This window comes from Maniola jurtina, chromosome 27, assembly GCF_905333055.1.
Source record: "Maniola jurtina chromosome 27, ilManJurt1.1, whole genome shotgun sequence".
NCBI lineage: Eukaryota > Metazoa > Arthropoda > Insecta > Lepidoptera > Nymphalidae > Maniola > Maniola jurtina.
Window position 1 is genome coordinate 2998634 of NC_060055.1, and position 21620 is coordinate 3020253.

A 21620-nucleotide genomic window follows, 5' to 3' on the forward strand; every position below is an offset into this window, starting at 1 on the left:
GACGTGAAACGCAATCAGTCGTCTCATTGACGTATAATGGCGGCCATCTTTTAACACTGCGCCTTTATAGGGCCCTTTGTTACGATTGCTTATTGATAGGGAAATAAAAGGCTGGCTATTCGTTTCACTACTTTTTTTTATTTAAGTACTATAGGTAAGCGCTTGATCACAATCACACCTGATGGAAAGTGATTTTGTGGTCTAAGATGGGACGCGTTTACCTAGAAGGTGCCTATTCACTCTTGTTTTAAAGATACTCGGATTGTAATTGGTAGGAAACACAGATCGTGATGCCACTTAAAAAAAAAGTTTAAGTTGTTAGTAGTATGTACTAAAAACTAGATGATACGCCCACCACTGCATCCCTTTGACTAAGATTTTTCAAAAATCCCGTGGAAACTCTTTGATTTTCTGAGATAAAAAGTAGCCTATATCCTTCTCTGGGATGCAAACTAACTTTGTGCCTGTCAAAATCGGTTAAACAGATGGGCCGTGAAAACTAGCAGTCAGACAGACACAATTAAGCATTAAAAAATATTAAGTATGGAAAGTTACCTATTTGAACCACAGTTTTAGAATTACTGCCAAAAGAAAATAAAAAGCAAGACATTTTAGTTGCAACATCCCTAGGCACCTTTATCGCCACGCTTTCCAGTCAGTTTTAACAAAAAAAACACTCCAAAAAGGCAGAGCACGCCCGCCAGCTAACACCAACACAGACGAAGTCATATTTAGGTTTGTTTGGTATTTAGGTATGTGTGTTCCATCGTAGCGCCTAAACTACTGAGCCGATTTTGATAAATGAGGTGATGACTCTTTAATATGGTCCGGGTGGCATAGGCTATTTATGATTAACAAGATAAAGTTAAAAACTAAAACCCGATTACGATCGTCTTAATAAACGCTGAAATATTATAGTAAAATTGTTTTTCTGTCGCTTGGTATATTTATATTAATGTTGTAGTACATTTATATTTATGAACTCAGAATTTTCTCCTTTCTCCTTGACACCCCACTCGATACAATGCCAAAAAAAATATTTTGGAGACCCCCATTTTTTTTCATGTAATATCCGTTAGGTCATTTTTTTCGTATAAAATATAGCCTATGTCACCCGGGCCTTTACAACGAATCGATTGACACCTCATTCATCAAAATCGGCCCAGTAGTTTAGGCGCTACGGTGGAACACACAGAATCTGGATACAAACATACATACATACATACATACATACATAGACTGCTAAAATCATAACCCTTCCTTTTGGCTTTGCCGCAGTCGGGTAAAAAGTAGGTAGGTACATATTGTACGATCTCTCTTATACGATGGTTCATTATACGGAACCCTTCCTTTGTGAGTCCGACTCGTTTTTTAACTGATGTTTTTTTTATTGATTAACTCTTCCTTTAGTTAGATACCAAAACATCTAACTCAGACAGGTAGGTACATATACTAAGGTACTTACACTAAAACAATCCCAAGTGAACATTCCACATGTCTCCAAAGGTCAGCCCTCTATATTTTACCGGACGCCCATATTTCATTATAGATCATTTGGACACTGCCTTAATATACAGGCTGTTCCTATTTTATTTGCATTTTAAATTAAATAAACTCGTTCTCGCTTTGAAATAGAAATATAAAGTTTTTTTATTCAAATTAACTTTTATAAGTGTTTTGGAATCTACCACTGGTTCAGAATGCCTGACAAGAACCAACAAGAAACTCGGCGGTTGCTCTTTTCAACAGACACAAACTACAAATGTAATAAGATTACCTAGATAATACCCGCGACTTCATGTAGGTTTTCAATATTCCGTGGAAACGTATTCCGTAGGTTTTCAGTTCCCGGAATAAAAACAAAATTTTACTGTAGGTAGGTAGGTTTTATGTAAATATCCAATGTACTATTTGACGTATTATGAGCCATTACAATATAAGCAATGTAATTATTACACCGCCTTATGGGCTCTTCAAGGTAAGGTAAATTAACGTCATCCATCATAGTACTAGGCGACTCAAGCCGTGTGCACACTGTGATACAAATGTCAGATTATAAGTTTTGTTGGTGCACGGTGTGCACATCACACATTCAGCCTGTATACAAGGTAAGGTACACATTAATATAATTCTGCCGTCATCCATCATAGTACTACGCGACTAAAGCCGTGTGCACACTGTGACACAAATGTCAGATTATAAGTTTTGTTGGTGCACGGTGTGCACATCACACATTCAGCCTGTATACAAGGTAAGGTACACATTAATATAATTCTGCCGTCATCCATCATAGTACTACGCGACTAAAGCCGTGTGCACACTGTGACACAAATGTCAGATTATAAGTTTTCTTGGTGCACATCACACAATCACAATCTCGTGAGATGGATTGTAGTTTAACCGTGTATACATTTTCACGGTGCCATAAAATATAATACATTTAATTATTAGGTAATATTGTGTACACATATTAGGGATTGTTACTTAGATCCTAATCCATTGTTTTTATATTTAGTACTTTTTAGTTACCACCTGTTTTCTGTGCCTTTTCAATACAAATAAAAATAAAATAAAATCACCCTGTATACAAGGTAAGGTAAGGTACACATTAATATAATTCTGCCGTCATCCATCATAGTACTACGCGACTAAAGCCGTGTGCACACTGTGACACAAATGTCAGATATAAGTTTTCTTGGTGGTACAGAACCGGTAGGTATACCTATCAGATGTCGTGGCTATAGATTATTCTCACTGAGACACTCTTTGTTGTTTATGGTGAGATCTTTGTAAAAAGGTCGCAGTGGTGTAATAGTTAGGAGTAACCAAGAAGGCACGGGTTCGAATTATCGTCAGTAAAGTGCGTAAGTCAAAAAAGTCTACTTTACAGGAGAGCAATAAAGCTGTATAAAATATTCGTTAGCAATTCTTTATCCTAATCCTAATAATATTATAAATGTGAAATTGTGGATGTTTGGATGCTTGGATGCTTGGATGTTTGTTACTCAATCACGCAAAAACTACTGGACTGATTTGGCTGAAATTTGGAATGGAGATAGGTTATATACCCTGGATTAACACATAGGCTACTTTTTATCCCGGAAAATCAAAGAGTTCCCGCGGGATTTTGAAAAACGTAAATTCACGAGGACGAAGTCGTGGGCATCAGCTAGTATATAGTATTTAAAAAAAAAGATTCCGACGAATTGAGAACCTCCTTCTTTTTCGAAGTCAGTTAAAAAAGAATTTAAAATGAAATTATTGACGAAATAAAAGACATTTTAATATTTTTTTCGTGATGCAACCATAAATTTACGGTTTTTTCCTTTACTTGTGCTATAAGACCTACCTACCTGCCCATGATTCTAGGTCAACGAGAAGTAAGTACCCTAGAGGTTTCTTGACAGACAGACAGACAGACAACGAAGTGATCCTATAAGGGTTCCTTTTTCCTTTTGAGGTACGGAACCCTAGAAATGATTAACAATCCTTTAACATCTCACGGTGTGATATGATTCAGCCCACACTATTCGCCATGACCGAATCACACGCTATCGTACACACCTGAAGAAAAGTGATTACATATAGGTATTATAATTATTACGAACTAGATGATCTGTGAGTTCGTCAGCGTAGATTTAGGTTTTACAAACCAACAAACAAACACACGTTTGCATGGATAGTGATGCGAAAGTGTGTATGTCTGTCTATCTGCTAGCTATTCACGGCCGATCTGTTTAACCGATTTTGTCGAAAAATACAGAGACAGCATGCAATCCAGGGATAGTATGTATGTATGTATGTATGTATGTATGTATGTATGTATGTATGTATGTATTTATGTATGTATGTTTGTATCCAGATTCAGTGTGTTCCACCGTGGCGCCTAAACTACTGGGCCGATTTTGATGAATGAGGTGTCAGTTGATTCGTTGTAAAGGTCCGGGTGACGCTACATTTTATACGAAAAAAATTGCCCTAACGTATATAACATTAACAATAGTGGGGGTCTCCAAATTATTTTTTTGCTATTGTATCGAGTGGGATGTCAAACGAAAGAGGAGAAAATTCTGAGTTTATTACAACATTTAAATATACCAAGGGACAGAAAAAAAAAAAAAAAAAACAATTTTAATATAATAATTCAGCGTTTATTAAGACGATCGCAATTGGGTTTTAGTTTTCAACTTTATATGTGTTAAGTTTCACTACAGCCATTAATTATATTCGTTTGTAAAACACTTTTCCACACGACTGCACCCACAATCAACTCAAAATCAAAGACAAGTACTATAATGGTGCAACAAATAAAAAGCCCGTGTTAACAATTAAGAAGTCATTGAGACGAAAATCGATTTGTGACGCCCGTCAATTTGCCAGAATTTAGAGATCCTTGCGATGATATAAAAACCTCAGTTAAAATCACCCAGCCCGGCTAGCATGGGCAGTAGATAAAAATTATATCCCCGATTATATCCACTGATTTCTATGACATCAGTGGATATAATCGGGGGATATAATTTTTATCTACTGCCCATGCTAGCCGGGCAGGGGCCTTTATTATAACCTTTCTCTCTCTCTCTCTATCTCCGATTGATCCTTCATTGCTGAAGATCGTGGGCTTGGCTTGATCCTACCATCGAACCGATTTTGTGGGTGCCCAATTTCACGATGTTATAAAATTTGTATTGTTTGACTCCCTCAGATCGCTTATTTTAGTGGGCCTTCTTTAAAATCGCTATGTATTGCAAATAAAACATCTGACGGATGCTAGAGGTCAACGAACTTTGCGTAGATAGATGCCACAGGGTCAATGCAGCATCGTAGGGGAACATTGACCCCGAGTTTGAAAAATTCTAAATCACTAATGCTATAAGGCAAATGGTTATTGGTACTAGATTGTGTTTGGATATTATGTTACTAGCCGATGCCCGCGACTTCGCCCGCGTGGATTTAGGTTCTTCGAAATCCCGTGGGAACTCCTTGATTTTCCGGGATAAAAAGTAGCCTATCTGCTAACCCAGAATATTATCTATCTCCATTCCAAATTTCAGCCAAATCCGTCGAGTAGTTTTTGCGTGAAGGAGTAACAAACATACGCACACACACACACACACACATACACACAAACTTTCGCCTTTATAATATTAGTGTGATAGTGTGATGTGATTATTGTGATTGTTGTATGTATTCTATGTATTGTTTTCCTGTAAAATGTGTGTGCAATAAAGGCTTCTAAATAAATAAATAAATAGTATAATAATAGCGCTAATTTTTAACCCCCGACCCAAAAAGAGGGGTGTTATATGTTTGACGTGTGTATCTGTGTATCTATCTGTGACATCGTAGCTCCTAAAGTTGAATCTCTAAAATCGATTTTAATTTAGTTTTTTTTGTTTGAAAGGTGGCTTGATCGAGAGTGTTCTTAGCTATAGTCTTAGTATTGGGCAATGCGAATTCGACACACTTAGTTTTCTTTGCATTTAAAAGCAAATTATTAACAGTAAACCAATGAGTAACCTGCGATATGGTTCTATTTACATCGTCAAAATTATTATAATTTCTATCGACTTTAAAAATCAAAGACGTATCATCAGCAAATAGTACAATATCGCAATCATTTTGGACGAAATATGGTAAATCGTTTATATATACCAAAAACATGAAGGGACCTAAGATAGAGCCTTGTGGAACACCCATTAGTGAGGCTGATCCGGATGACTTCACATCATTTACACATACAGTTTGTATACGATCACTGAGGTAGGACGCAATGAGACTAAGCGCAGAGTCTTTGATTCCATAGTGGTTCAATTTAGCCAAGAGAGTCTCATGCGAAACGCAATCGAATGCTTTAGACAAATCACAGAAAATTCCAATAGCATTCTGTGAGTTCTCCCATGCATCGAATATATGCTTTAAAAGCATTGCGCCCGCATCGATTGTTGATCGACCTTTAGTAAAACCATACTGCTCCGAATGAAGTAATTTATTCAGATTAAAGTGCTGGAGCAGTTGGTTGAGCATAATTTTTTCAAATATCTTGCTAAAAGTCGGTAAAATTGAAATTGGCCTGTAATTATTTGGGTCAGTTTTAATACCCGATTTAAAAAGAGGAATTAATTTACTGTATTTCATAAGATCTGGAAAGGATCCTGAATCTACGGACTCATTAAAGATTAGAGCAAGATATGGAGCAACAATATCAATAATATTGCTGATTACTTTTACTGAAATTCCCCATAGGTCTCCGGTTTTTTTGTACTGTAGCGATTTGAATACTTTAACAATATCATATGGGGTAACGTGTTCAAATTTAAATAATACACTGCACTCAGAAACATTGCTCCTTAGAAGAGTGTAGGCTTCCGTTGGCGACGAGTTAAGGGAACTGGTAGTGGTAACTGGAATGTTTCGAAAAAAGTCCTCAAATACGTTTGCTATTTCTAAGTCGGAGTCAGTAATATGGTTGTTAATTTTAAGTTCCAATTTATTATTTTCCACTTTACGTTTCCCAGTTTCATCTGTGATGATATCCCAAGCTGCTTTGATTTTATTATCAGAATTAATAATTTTCTGTTTTATGTGAATTGACTTAGCTTGTGTGCAAACATTTCTAAATAATTTTGAATAATTTCTTACATACTGAACAAATGTTGGAGTATAATTATATTGCTTTTCTGCATACAAGTCAAACAGCTTGTTCCTACTTTTATAAATGCCAGCAGTAGCCCACTCACTAAATTTAAGATTTTTAAACAATCTTTTTTCTATGACTTTAAAAATACAATTAAATTGGGAGTTTATACAGCTAAAAAAAGCTTTATAGAGTTCATCCGGACCACCCTGTGTAAGGTCAATTGTAGGTAAAGTAGATAAAATATTAAGTTTGAATTGCCTTACTTTTTTGGTGGTGACTGGCCTATACTTTATAACTTTTGTTATATTTTGTTGAGAGCTGGGAACAGATATCATTTGTCCACAGTGGTCGGATCTAAGAGTGGTGATAATGGATTTTTTAACAATTTTACAATCACCAAAAATGTTATCAATACAAGTAGCTGAAGTTGCAGTTACACGTGTGGGCTCAACAAAAATGTTTTCTAAATTAAAACTTTTAAATAAGTTAAGTAATCTGTCTGTAAAGGAGGTGTGAAGTAAAATATCAATATTAAAGTCTCCACAAATCAATATTTTTTTTGATGACCTACATATCCGCCTCAGTGCCTCCTCCATGACGTCCTCAAACAGAGAAAAGTCACCCGAAGGAGGTCGGTATGCGCAAACTATAATATATCGCTCCAGCTCAACACAGGACAGCTCAATAGTGCGTTCAACCGAAAGATTAAGAATGTCTTTTCGTTCCTTGTAATTAATGTTGTTGCGGGTTATTATCATAGATCCTCCGCGAATAGCCTTCTTTCTTGTGAACGCACTTGACAATGAATAATTTCCAAGATTGACAATTAATTGATAACTATTGAGCCAATGCTCAGTAAGGCATAGAATATCGATATCTAATTTTTTTATAAAAAGTTCAATTTCATATTCTTTTCCAGACAAGCCCTGTATATTTTGGTGTACAAGATTAATCATACATTGCTTGTCTGTTGTATTACTACTTGATTTAAAATTTTTACCATCCTTGCCGGTGAGGCTCTGTATGTTTTGATGTACAGTATTCATTTTACAGAGCTCCTCCGTTGTCTTACTATCTAGTTTAAACAAGCAGTAGGGTTCCTAATAGTACATAAACCATTGCTTGAGTCAATAATTGAAATATTAGTACTGGAAGTACTCGAGTCAATACAGAAAATATTAGTACTAGACGTACGGTTTGTATAAGAGTCAAGAGACTTTGTTACAACACTTGTAACTGAATCATTTAAATTATATGCTAATAGTGAAGCAATATGCATCTTGCATCTCTTTGGAAGATGCATACTGTCACCGGTCAATCTAAACTTATTAGTAAAACTATTAATATCAAAGTAAGAAATAGCTTCGCTATAATATTTTGTCAGATTATACATTTTCAAATTTAATGTATGTATATTCTCATTTTGTTGTTTATTAAATGTACCAGAATAAGGAAAGGCACACAAGACAAATTTACATTTGGTTTTCTCATGTAAAATTAGTAATTTTTGAATGCATTTTACAATCTGTTGTTTTTTGACTTGTAAACTGTCCCCAAACAACAATATGACATTTGTATTGCTATCCAATGATTTTTCATTTAAATTATTAATTAAATGGTAAAAAGTAGCACCAGGGGAACATCTATTAATCACTGAATGCTTTAAGTAATAGCTCATCATGGAGCCGAGCCCTCTACCTAAGCTGTCAGAAATAATTACAGTTTGTTTTATTGGCTTAGTTGAGGGATTCATATTGTCTGATGAAGGAACCGTAACATCTATGCTACACTGCTCTGGGCAAGTATCTGCTTTCACAGGGAGCACTGTAGGGCTATTTTGGCAAATTATAGGTACATTTGGAGAACAATCATACCTATTTGTTAATGACTCAAAACGAGCCATGTTGTAGTTACTTAATGTTAACAATTGGTCCGCTGCCAGTATTTGCTCATGGACCTGTTTTTGTGACAGCTCGTATAGGTCGGTAACTTTATGAAGAGACTGAGTCAATTTGGAAATTTCATCATTTAGGGTTTGAACATCCACATCATATTTATTCTGCAGTTCAGTTAAGGATATGCAACAAGCATCAAGCTTATTTACTAATTGGGAACGTTCCTTTTGTAATGATGAAATATTTCTTGTATAGGTTTTATGACATTTTGTCAATCTTTGTGTTTTCCTGATAATTTTGTTAAGTTTAATATATTTTTTTATTTTATTATGGCTATTTAAGTTTACTAAGTTATCTTCCCGTAGTGGATTAGTATCACTAGCACAAGGACTGTCACATGTCAGATCGATGGTCACTACTGGCGCTATTGAGGATGAAGTGAGCAGTTCGTCATATAAGTTATTTGTGTCCTTTGCTTCATAACTTTGCAATTGAGACTGAAGGTCATCAATTGTTTTCTGAGCCCTACTCAATTCATTCTCTAACATAGAAATCTTGCTAAGAGCCTCATCGTAAGTTTGGATGCACTGATTGAATGAGCCAACTGCATCCTGGAGTTGGTCCCGTTCCTCGAGTACCAGAGTATGAACTTTATTCAAGTCAGCTAGTTCAGCCTTCAATTGAGTGTTCTTGGCAATAATGGCTCTTAACTCAACTTCACTGTCCTCTTGTTCCTTCAACAACTGTTCATTTAGCTGTTTCAGCGACTTCAGTTCCCGGAGGGCAGTTCTTAGTTTCTCTTGCTCCTCCATTACTGCTGCCCTCCTGGTTGTGGGTGCCATTGTGTATATAAAATCCTGAAACACACCAAATAATATATGTGAGTGAAGGAAAATAGAAAGAAAAGTTTACAGGATATGGAGACAGAATGGTCTTAGAAAACAGAGAAAAAAGGACAAAGATTCACAGACTTAGAGAGATAAAATTTATATAAATAATTTGGTATGTCTACACCTACACTAACTGCACCAAAAGATTATATCATAATATGGTGTGCACTTTGTACCTATTTACTTTTAAAAGTTATTATTTAGCGATAGACTTTGTATATATTATGTGTTGTGTAATGTTAGTAATTTGTCTGAGGCAGTATTCGTTATTCTCCAACCATACTTCCACTGTTTGTCAAGTAAGTGGAGAAAGGTTTTTGCCTATTGTGAGGATGGACGTGACTCGATGTTATCGAGAAAATGAAGAGTTGTGAGTAAGTATTGTGTAATGTTAGTGTTGTCTGAGGCAGCATTCGTTATTCTCCAACTATACTTCCACTATTTGTCAAGTAAGTGGAGAAAGGTTTTTGCCTAATGTGAGGAGGGGCGTGGCTCGATGTTGTCGAGAAAATGAGAGTTGTGAGTGTAGTACCTAACCTAATTATGTAAAACAACATTCAAATACATAAAATATAAGATTAAATTAGGTACTAAAAGCAATACTCCCCCGGTTAAAGCAGTTAATTTTCAAACACCGGCAGCCGCCCTCTGTACTCGAGTCCTTTGTCTGGTTGTGTCGCTTATTTATAGTTGCATGTCACGATTTATTACAATATTTATAATCACTTAATCATTAATAACAGTTTCACACTGGTTTTTTCACATATTTCTATTTAAATTTACTTAAAGTTAAATTAAATATAAGGAACAGCTGATTTTGCGACATGTCAGCTTGACGGTTGCGTTCCGTATCTTCGTAAATAATATTGTACGTCATATCCGTAGGCAGGCATCCGTCGCATCGCATCGCAACGCATCGCATCACATTGCATCGTAACGAATCGCATCGCATGGCACCGCATCGCATCACATCGCACTACATCGAATTGTATCGCATCGCAACGCAACGCATCGCATCGCATCGCAACGCATCCCATACATATCTATGATCCCATCACACCACATCAGGCCGCACCGCATCGCATCGAGTCGCATCAAATCGAATCACACCATTTCGCACCGCAAAAACTATTGGACGGATGTGGGTGAAATTTGGAAGGGAGATAGATTATACCCTGGATTAAATAACATTTGATCCCGGAAAATCAAAGAGTTCTCGGGCAAAGTTAGTTTCGTTATAAATCTATCCGATCTTTGGATGCTATGATATTGGGATAGTTAACATATTTGCAGCTCATAATGCAAGGGAAAATAAAGGGCAGGCGTAGACCTGGCCGTAGACGAACATCCTGGCTCAAAAACCTTCGCCAGTGGTTTAACATGAGTACGAGGTCACTGTTTAGAGCAGCGGTGAACAAGATCCAGTTAGCCTTAATGATTGCCAACCTCCGATAGGAGACGGCACTAGAAGAAGAAGAAGAACATATTTGTGCGTGTTCCGTGATGCTCAATATTAGTTCACCAGCTGTCACGGTATTTGCGGTGTGACATGTATCAGTGCAGCAGTTTTGACAGTAGCTGTGGATTTTATACCTCACGATATACGTGGATTTTATACTATAGAGTCTTTCGTTATAAATCAGGGATCTTTGGACGCTATGATATTGGGATAGTTAACATATTTGTGCGTGTTCCGTGCTGTTCAATATTAGTTCACCAGCTGTCACGGTATTTGCGGTGTGACATGTATCAGTGCAGCACTTTTGACAGAAGCTGTGGATTTTATACCTCACGATATACGTGGATTTTATACTATATACACTTAAGAGTCTTTCGTCATAAATCAGGGATCTTTGGACGCTATTATGACGCTATAATATTGGGACAACAATTGCGTGTTTGTTCAGTGATGTTCAATATTTACAGCTGTCATAGTATTTGCAGCGTGACATGTATCAGTGCAGCACTTTTGACAGCAGCTGTGGATTTTACGCTACACGATATATCATTTATTCATTAAATGCGCGTAGAACTAAAGTTTAAAAAAAACATTATTGTAATAATTATAATTATTATGTTATTGAAGTAAAACTCTATATGTGCAACTTGAGGGATTACTTGAGAGTAACTCAGATCTTTTCTGAGATTACCTACGTGTAAATTATACCGATCTGTTATATTTTCACGACCCGTCCGCTTAATCGATTTTGACGCGTACAAAGACAGCTCGCATCCTAGAGACGGGCAGAGATACCTACTTTGTATCATGAAAAAAAATCCGGCCAAGTGCGAGTCAGACTTGCGCAGCGAGGGTTCCGTACTCGGGTATTTTTCCGACATTTTGCACGATAAATCAAAAACTATTATATAAAAATCTGTTTTGAGGAACAGATCTTTCTTATACAAAAGCCCTTTCGTTTGATAACCCACTTTACCAAGTGGGGTATCAAATGAATCAGTTATCTTACTTTGAAAATTCTATAAGGGTTCCGTTTTTCCTTTTGAGGTACGGAACCTTATAAAAAACTTTCAACCACGCGGATGCAGTCACGAGCATAATCTAGTTAATCATAAACAAATTAAAAATAATCATGACAATATCGTATCGCATGATGTAAATATCACCGCAGACATCGATTTAAAGTCGGGTTTTGGCGTTAAAATGATTTAGATGAGCCTACTCCGCTGATATTTATGAATGTTCGCCCCAAAATAGCCGGCCATCATAACTAGGACTCCAAATATCTTTCTGTATCACACTAATATTATAAAGGTGAAAGTTTGTGTGTATGTTTGTTACTCCTTCACGCAAAAACTACAGGACAGATTGGGCTGAAATTTGGAATGGAGATAGATAATATCCCGGTTTAGCACATAGGCTACTTTTTATCCCAGAAAATCAAAGAGTTCCCACGGGATTTCGAAAAACCTAAGTTCGCGCGGACGAAGTCGCGGGCATCAGATAATATTGATATAAAAAACCAATAGACAGTGAGTCTGTTCGTTCATCTAACAATAACCAGCTGCTCGATTGCGAGAAAACTGCATCAATCATTATTACAATCACAATCGTTGTGATTGGCTGAATTTATGGTATTCTTGTTCTAACAATATTGTACTCAATAGTAACATAATAAGCGAGCATCAACCAATCAGAGATGATTGCGATCGTGACACAGTAGTTGTCATTCTATTGCAATCGAGCTGCTGATTGACCTATTCACACCAGCGTTGCCAGAATGTTACTTTTGTAACATTTTACGTTACTTTTGACCCCCTCATGTTTCCTTCATGTTACACGACTCAAAATGTTACTTTACGTTACTTTTAGGACTTCATAAAAATATTCAAATTTTTCCCAGCAAACCAAAAATAATCGTGAAACGGAACGCATCCAAAACAGTTTTCGTTTGTCGTATTGACCCTTGGATGAAGGATCTCTATGTATTGACCCATTTGTTAGTTTATTTCACTTTCTCTAAGTTATTGGTCTAAGTTCACTTTGTTTTGTAATTACTCTGTGATTAAAAAAGTGTTTTGTTTGTTTTTCTCTGTGACTCAACTTTGTTTTGGATAATAAAGTTATTCGTGGACTTCGTCTGCGATGGCGTTTGCTGGCGCGCGTGCTGTGCTTGTTTGGAGTGTTTTTTTTGTTAAGAGTGGCTGGTTTTTGTGTTAGTTGGTGTTTTTTGGTGGTGGAACTGACTGGGAAGCGCTCTAAAGGGGCGCCGCGCGTATGTCGGCGGGCGCCGGCGCAGACGGAGTCTATACTTGTATAAATTCAATAACTTGAAAATATCACAAACTTGACTTTGGCTAATCAGAGTAAAGCCAGATTAAAGAAAAAAAAAAAAAAAAAGTTATTCGTTGCGGGGTAGTGATATTGTAGTTATGTAGGTACCTATCTAAGTACAAAAAAAAAATTGTATCTTTATTTCGTCAAAATTCGAAAGTGATTGGTTTGTTCGTTATCCTTATCGACTGTGTATATGTGTTGCTAACACTACTTGCTTGGTAAGTAAACGTTGTATACAATGTAGTTTTAAGTAAATAAGTAAGTAGTTAACTAATTAGGGAATCAGTAATGCAAAAACAAAGTCATAGTATTTGCAACTGAAAGCAGTTCGTTTTTGTATTGACGGTCATTTTATTATTAAGTCACATTAGTTTCCAGAAGTTCATTTAGCTATTTACTACTTAGGTAGTTATTGTTGTAGGTAACTTCGGTTTTTTTTACAGGAATGAGAGCGAGCTGAGTAGATACCGGCCGGCGTAACTTAAAATTTGAGTTTTGCTATCGAATCTATCGATCTCTTTGCTGAGACCAAGGTAAGTAGTTAGGTACCTACCTAGTATTGTTCAGTTAACAAAACGAATTTGAAATTCCCGCGTAATTTTCTTCACTGCGTACCTACCTAGTGCGTTTTTTTTTAATTCTCTCGTCTGGCTTTACAAAGATTAGCCAATGTCAAGTTTGTAGATATTTTCAAGTTAGGGAAACTATATAAGTAAGGACTTCGTCTGTGCCGGCGCTCGCCGACATACGCACGGCGCCCCTCGCCCCTTTAGAGCGCTTCCCAGTTAGTTCCAGCATGGTTCTAGCACCAAAAACGCCAGTGAAACACAAAAACCAGCCACTTTAAACAAAAAAAAAAACGCTCCAAAAAGGCACCACACGCGCGCCATGAAACGCTACACAGACAAAGTCCACCTAGTGCGTAGCCTCTCATATCTCTATGTCTCAAACTCAAACAGTCCTGTGTTGCCAGATCGCCCAATATAAGACGATTTTAATCTTTTTAACCCCCGATCCAAAAAGAGGGGTGTTATAAGTTTGACGTGTGTATCTGTGTATCTCTCTATGGCATCGTAGCTCTCAAACTAATGAACCGATTTTAATTTAGTTTTTTTGTTTGAAAGGTGGCTTGATGGAGAGTGTTCTTAGCTATAATTAAAGAAAATCGGTTCAGCCGTTTGAAAGTTATCAGCTCTTTTCTAGTTAATGTAACCTTCACTTGTCGGGGTGATATAAATTTTTAATTTACACTTGTATTATAAATTGATTACCTAACAAAATAAGTTATAGCTATTCAAAGACATTTTTAGATCCGTTGGTATATTATTATTTTACATATTGATTTGTTTTTCTTTTTCAGGATCAGCAGTCAATTTATTCAATCAACAATTATTATTACGATTCTTTTTAAGCTTAACTAATGGGACAAGAAAACTGTTTAAATTTTTGTATAATAAAGTGGCATAATATTAACCTGTGTACCTTATTACTTTTATTTTCCACGAAAAATAAGGAAATGTTACTTTTCTCGTGAAAATGTTACATTTTGAGATGTCTCGTGTTACAATTGACTATCTGCCACTGGCAACACTGATTCACACGTTTCTGCTCCGCTCCGCTTCAGTGAAAACGCATCCTTAAATGAACATAATATTAATATTATAGAAAAGTTTAAGCAACGCCACATGCAAAAGCTAGTAAAAGTTATAATTATAAAGCTCTCACATACCAGCCGAAGCTCCGTGCCTTAGTTTTTTTGTCGGTAAATCGTTTACCGAGATCGTTACACTTCAGGAATCTATTTCAAGTTGTATTTTGAAACATTTCGGTAGCAATTAGACGGCGAAACGCGATATTTAATCCGAGGAAGGATCAATTAGAGCGTAATAAGGAAGGGCTATATATTACTGTTGGCTCTTATTCTATTTACCTATTAGTAAAATATTATATTCTAGGAATTTCCTCGGAGATCCTTCTTTTTCTTAATCTCGTGCCTGTCTGTCTGTCTGTCTGTCCGTTCGTCCGTCCGTCCGTCCGTCCGTCAATTTTCAAAGTAAGATCAAGTGGGATATCATATCACCTGTACATTCTAAAACAGATTTTTATTTATTTTTATGCATAATAGTTTTTGATTTATAATGTTGGAAAAAATACCCGAGTACGGAACCCTCAGTGCGCAAGTCTGATTCGCACTTAGCCAGTTTTTTTTCTTGAGGAAAATCAGCCATGGATACCATCGGCCACGGGGGAGCACAGTGGCTATGTCGGACTCCTACCGACTAAAAATCTCACGAAGTTCCATCCCACCGCTGACGACGGAGCACAAGGGACCGACAACTCCTCGTTACTCCGCCACTCAGCAGACTCACCACTGGGACACTACGTGCCCCCAAACACCGTTAGAGGCATGCCGGAACCACAGCAGGCCAACCAACCCGAGAACCACACTGTGAGCGACGGACCACCCCATGTCCATCATCCACAGGTCCTCCCGAGGGCTAGGATTCACGGGGAGGGCAATTAATTCCCTTTCCACGTTTCCCATCCTCAACATCTCCCTCGTCAACAAACTGGACAGATGAGAGACCGGTGGGGCAGCCACTGGATGGGTGATGAAACCTCATCACCAACCACCCAACACAGCTACACCCTCCGCTCCTGTGGCTATGCCCCATACCTGCATCTACTGCGCCCTCTACTCGGGACACTCAGAGGGACGCGCAGACAGCACCCTCCTCCCTGCCAGGTCAATTAGCCATGACTAACAGTATCCCATGAAGAGAAATTGTTAACCATGTTGCCAGGGCACACCGATCCAAGCGCTTTGTTTGTTTATAAGCACAGTTTGTAAGCAAGCAAGAATTGTAGGCTTTGCCCCTTTGGAGATTTATATATTTACCTATATCTGCTACTTTAACAAAAATAGAAAGAATCCATAAAAACTTTGTTGTTTCTAAATTAAGTAGGTAGGTATTTATAGTAACAATACGTAGATAGGTAGCTGGTAGCTGTACAAGTTTTCCTTTGTAATTTGATTCGGTGACTTCAAAGGAACGCGTCTTTTGCCTATGCTATGCACGCCATAACCTTCCCTATATTTATGACACAAAATAATTAATCCCAAAATTAGATATTCTATTATAGGAAAGGCGTGAATATATTCGAGTTCTTTGATGTTCATCTAAATAAGTTCTTATTTCTAAGTTAATAATGTACCTAGGTGCCTTTTCATAAATGTTCTAGGCTAATTGGGACGATGCATTGATGCCTATGTCAAAAATAAATTATTTCTTAAGAATTATTAAATAGAAACTTCCAAAATTCGTTAAAATTAAAAAAGCGGGGCTTTAAAAAAAGCGTTCAAGCGAAACTTCTGAGTCTGAGCGCACATTTGTGTTTGTCTCAAACGCGGCAGTTGGCTCAAACGTTGGCTAAGCTGTATCATGCATGTTCACATAATTATTGTGAGCGAGACAGAATAACCGCAATAATTCCGCCAATGTTAATTCAGATTTTTACTGTTTTTGCCCTCCACTACATGTCAAAGTAACAACCCGGAAAACTGTCTGTGGTGACTTATGACTTGAAAAGCAAAGGTTAGAACCCAGAGCCGTAAAACCAGTTTTATAATTTTTATATTTAAGTAAGTATTTTTAACATTTGTGAAAATCTGTATTATTACTTTCTGAATTAAATAAATTGCCACAAAACCAGTTAATTAAAAAAAATATGACTTGACACTTGACACATGATTGCGGTCTTGGATGAAGGATTGCGGGGTAGGACTTCGTCTGTGATGGCGTTTGCTGGCGCGCGTGCTGTGCTTGTTTGGAGTGTTTTTTTTTTTTGTTAAGAGTGGCTGGTTTTTGTGTTAGTTGGTGTTTTTTGGTGGTGGAACTGACTGGGAAGCGCTCTAAAGGGGCGCCGCACGTATGTCGGCGGGCGCCGGCGCAGACGGAGTCCATACTTGTATAAATTCAATAACTTGAAAATATCACAAACTTGACATTGGCTTATCAGAGTAAAGCCAGATTTAAAGAAAAAAAAAAAAAAAAGATTGCGGTAGAATGACAGCTACAATATCATGATCGTAATTACCTCTGATTGGTTAAGGCTCGCTTACTATTGGTTAAAATGCGTTGTTGGAATTAGAATGCCATAAATTCAGCCAATCACAACAACGTCAAACGTCTTGAACACGTCAACTCGGCTTGCTGTAATTTTGTAAATAAATTGCAATTTCCTAAATCTAAAGAAATAATGCTTTAACCTGGATTAAATTGACATAATTCTCTTGCATTTTGCAGAAAATCACATCAATTTGTTGTCGCCTACGGCATTACAGCCCTCAAAGCAAAACTCATCAGTGAAAAAGATTGAAAACTTGTGAAAAACTAAAATTCCTTGAAATTTAAGTAACTAACGCTAAAATGGTTTACACTACAATGGAAGGGGCTTTATTTGTAAGTAAATTACTATGTTATATGTAACATTTGTAGTTTTCTTGTTTCTATGATAACAATATTTTTTTTCATCAAAATAACCAAAAAGGTACTTGTAAGCATAAAGATTCAGGTTTGCAGTACTGGTATACAAGGCAATGGCAAGCCAGCATACCAGTAGTTGATGTGATTTTGGCTACATTCATGCATTTTTGCCAATGTCAGTCAAAGGGGCTAGCAGTCACACTTTAGATGACGAAACCAGAAGACAGCCAGTAATTGATGTGGTTGGCTGAATTTATGGTATTTTTGCCAATGTCAGTCAAATGGGCTAGCAGTCACACTTTAGATGACGAAACCAGAAGACAGCCAGTAATTGATGTGGTTGGCTGAATTTATAGTGTTTTTGCCAATGTCAGTCAAATGGGCTAGCAGTCACACTTTAGATGACGAAATCAGAAGATGGAACCCTATGGTTTCTCTGTGGACTCGGTCGCAACATCTGCATAGTATTTCTAAGAACTTGTTACAAACGATTCATTAAAACAAGTTGATATACTCAAAATCTTTGTATAGCAAAAATATTTTCCTTTAAAAGTATGCTTTAAATTCAAGGAAAGTTCCTTGTGTTATGTTGAATGAGAAATGTTATAGCCAAAAATTTGTTACAACTGACGTTGTTATAAATTACATCTGCTGTATGTCTTTTCTATTATTAAGGAATATCATGTTTCAGGAACCCACACTCTACATAGTAAAAGGCATGTGCATCTTGGACAATGATGGTAACAGAATACTGGCTAAGTATTATGACAAAAATGTGCTACCAACTGCCAAGGAGCAAAAGGCATTTGAGAAGAATTTGTTTAATAAAACACATAGGTAAATACAATCTATCTGTCTTTTACATAAGTATTATAAAGAGGTCCTTCAATTCAAGGGTGCTCCATCTTAGGCTGCCATTATCATCATCAATTGCAGCCAAGCACTAGTCCATAAATTAAAAAGGCAGTTTGAAAGTTTGGATATAGAAGGTAATCTCCTGACATATTTTTAATGAAAAATAAGTAAAAGAGCACAGGGGTCAACTGATGGTAAGTGATTACCACTGCCCGTGAACATTTGCAGCACCAGAGGTACCATCATTGTGTTGCCAGGCTTTCAGAAATTTGTTGATCCGTCTCTTGAATGAAATGGTGATGTTCAAATCTAGTGAGAACACCACTGAAGGGAGTTAGTTCCACAGTGTGCACTATGCATGTGCATGAAAAAAAAATTGCCACAGAATAAAAAAAATATTTCAATCAATCAAAAAATCCTGTTTGCGGCCACTGTTGCTTCTTAACAGGGCTCTCTCCGTCACTCGTTTCATACAATCGTAGTTCCAATTTCATTTGAATATTAAGCAACCAAAGTCCATGAAATTTTGCAGACATATTCTAAAAACTAATATCTGTGTCTGTGGTGTTTTAGATTTTTCTAAAAATATTTAGTTTTAAAATTAGAGGGGCTCAAAGATTTGTATGAAATTTTTTAAGACCGCGTAACTTTGAAACCGAATATTTTAACAGAAATCTGGAAAACCACAGACATAGATATTAGTTTCTAGAATATGTCTGCAAATTTCATGGACTTTGGTTGCTTAATATTCAAATGAAATTGGAACTACGATTGTATGAAACGAGTGACGGAGAGAGCCCTCTTAAAGTCTTCATTCAATCAATTTGGAAGTCAAAGAGTCTAGCATAACCACTTTTTCCATCTTGGCTTCGAGCGAACTGCCACAGAACCCCAGTCGCCTAAAATGGTTAATTATTATAATTTATTTATATCAGGCAACATTTATGATTTATCAAACATACTGTATATATGTGATATTGGACTTCTTCTGTGTTGGTGTTAGCTGGCGGGCGTGCTCTGCCTTTTTGGAGTGTTTTTTTTTTTTTTTTTGTTAAAACTGACTGGAAAGTGCTCTAAGGGGGTGCCGTGCGTTTGTCGGCGAGCGCCGGCACCGACGGGTTCCATACTTGTATAGTTTCCCCTAACTTGTTACAAATAACTACAAACTTGATATTGGCTAATCTTTGTAAAGACAGACAAGGGAGCAAAAAAAAATATGTGATATTTTTCTGATATTGAGTTTTTGTACTTTTTGCTATTTCCAGGGCCAATGCGGAGATCATAATACTGGATGGGATGACCTGTGTATACAAGAGCAATGTTGACTTATTCTTTTATGTCATAGGAAGCTCACACGAGAATGAGGTGATTAAAAAAAAAAATTTTTTTTCAACACTTAACTACATGTAACCTTACCTAATATGCTAGTGTAAAACATAGGTACTTAAGTCTAAAATTAAAAAATATAATCTTCAAAAAAAATACCGGTGGATGCGACGGCCTGCCCGCGAAATTCAAATTTAATTTGGTTATTCGCAATTTGTAAACTAATACAACAACCTAGGCTTATGGCATTTGAATTGTTGGATAGAATGAGGCGTTACTTTGCGGAAGTTCATGATTAGCAAGAAACAGTTAAAAATTATTTTGCTATAACCCGCCAGCTGAAAAAATCTGTATGGTCAAACATGCAGTTACAAGCTAAGCGCCGCTTACCTCCCCAACCAAGCAATAAAGCCAAGTTCTCAAGCAAGCACTGCCACCACCACTCACATGCACAACCACACAAGACTTTTCCACTACTCTCGACGCACGTTTCGCCCCGACACCGGAGCATCCTCAGGAGATTTCGACTTTACAATGCTGTATTGTCAAGACAATACAGCATTGTTTCTTGCATTTGAATTGCGCCAATGGCAGTATCATCCTCACAGGTTTATATGAACATCTTTACTTGAAAGGGTCCAGTTTAAGAAATTAGCTCTAGTATCGACTAATTTGTGAGAACTAGTACCATTTATAGGTAACTAGCTGATACCCGCGACTTCGTTCGCGTGGATGAAGGTTTTTTAAAATTCCCGTGGGGACTCTTTGATTTTCCGGGATAAAAAGTAGCCAATGTGCTAATCCAGGGTATAATCTATCTCCATTCTATATTTCAGCCCAATCCGTCCAGTAGTTTTTGCGTGGAGTATCAAACACACACACACACACACACACACACACATACACACAAACTTTCTCCTTTATAATATTAGTGTGATAGCTATAATATGTATAATGTATATGTTGAAACATCATAGCAGGTACCTAGTAGCATTACGTAATAGCCTATATGCATGCCTTTCAGCCCGATCGGTCCAATAGTTTAAGCTGTGTGTTAATAGATCAATCAGGAACCCTAAAAAGGTTAAAATATCCTATTAAATTACAGAAAACTTATTATAATTTCAGTTAATCCTTCAATCAGTACTGAACGCCCTGTACGAGTCAGTCAGTATTCTGCTCAGAAGAAATGTAGAGAAGCGCATACTTATGGACAGTTTGGATGCTGTGATGTTGGCGTTTGATGAAATCTGTGATGGAGGGTGAGTAGCTATCATTATCATCATCAACACATTGACAGCTTACTACTGTGCACGGGTCTCTTCTCAGACCTTAGTGATTCAAGCATAATATAAAAAGCGGCCAAGGGCGAGTCAGACTCGCGCATCGAGGGTTCCGTACCTCAAAAAAAACAACGGAACACTAATAGCATCACTCTTTTGTCTGTCTGTCGTGACGGACGGACAGACAGTCAACAAAGTTATCCTATAATGGTTCCGTTTTTTCCTCTTGAGGGCCGGAACCCTAAAAATCGGAGGTCCCGCGGGATTTTTGAAAACATATTAAATCCACGCGGGCATCAGTAACCGATAAAACACCGATAAGCGAGCTACATTGCGTCGGTGCTTTTGGCCAAAAGAAAGTTTTTGCAAACTTCAAAAAAGAATCAATAAAATCCTGACTAATGAGCCTCAATAGCTCAACGGTTGAGGAGCGGGCTGAATTCCGAAA

At 37.2% G+C, this 21620-nt stretch overlaps 2 protein-coding genes across 4 annotated transcripts in view; one reads left to right on the forward strand and one right to left on the reverse strand.

Moving 5' to 3' along the window:
- LOC123878938 overlaps positions 1 to 10268 on the reverse strand; it is a 30327-nt gene extending 20059 nt beyond the window's left edge. Inside the window, exon 1 of the mRNA XM_045926315.1 lies at positions 7757 to 10268. Within this exon, the coding sequence (XP_045782271.1) occupies positions 7757 to 9377 (1621 nt within the window). The 5' untranslated portion in view covers positions 9378 to 10268. The remainder of the gene's footprint in view (positions 1 to 7756) is intronic.
- A 7009-nt stretch (positions 10269 to 17277) lies between these two features.
- The window catches only part of LOC123878959 (coatomer subunit zeta-1), a 29498-nt gene continuing 25155 nt past the window's right edge, over positions 17278 to 21620 (forward strand). For 2 of the 3 annotated variants that reach the window (XM_045926357.1, XM_045926359.1), the window contains exons 1-4: positions 17396 to 17684; positions 18400 to 18545; positions 19829 to 19928; positions 21018 to 21151. In XM_045926357.1, coding sequence (XP_045782313.1) covers positions 17652 to 17684; positions 18400 to 18545; positions 19829 to 19928; positions 21018 to 21151 — 413 coding nt within the window. In that variant the 5' untranslated portion in view covers positions 17396 to 17651. Of the gene's footprint in view, positions 17685 to 18399; positions 18546 to 19828; positions 19929 to 21017; positions 21152 to 21620 lie in introns of all 3 variants that reach the window. The other variant, XM_045926358.1, reaches the window with a different exon arrangement.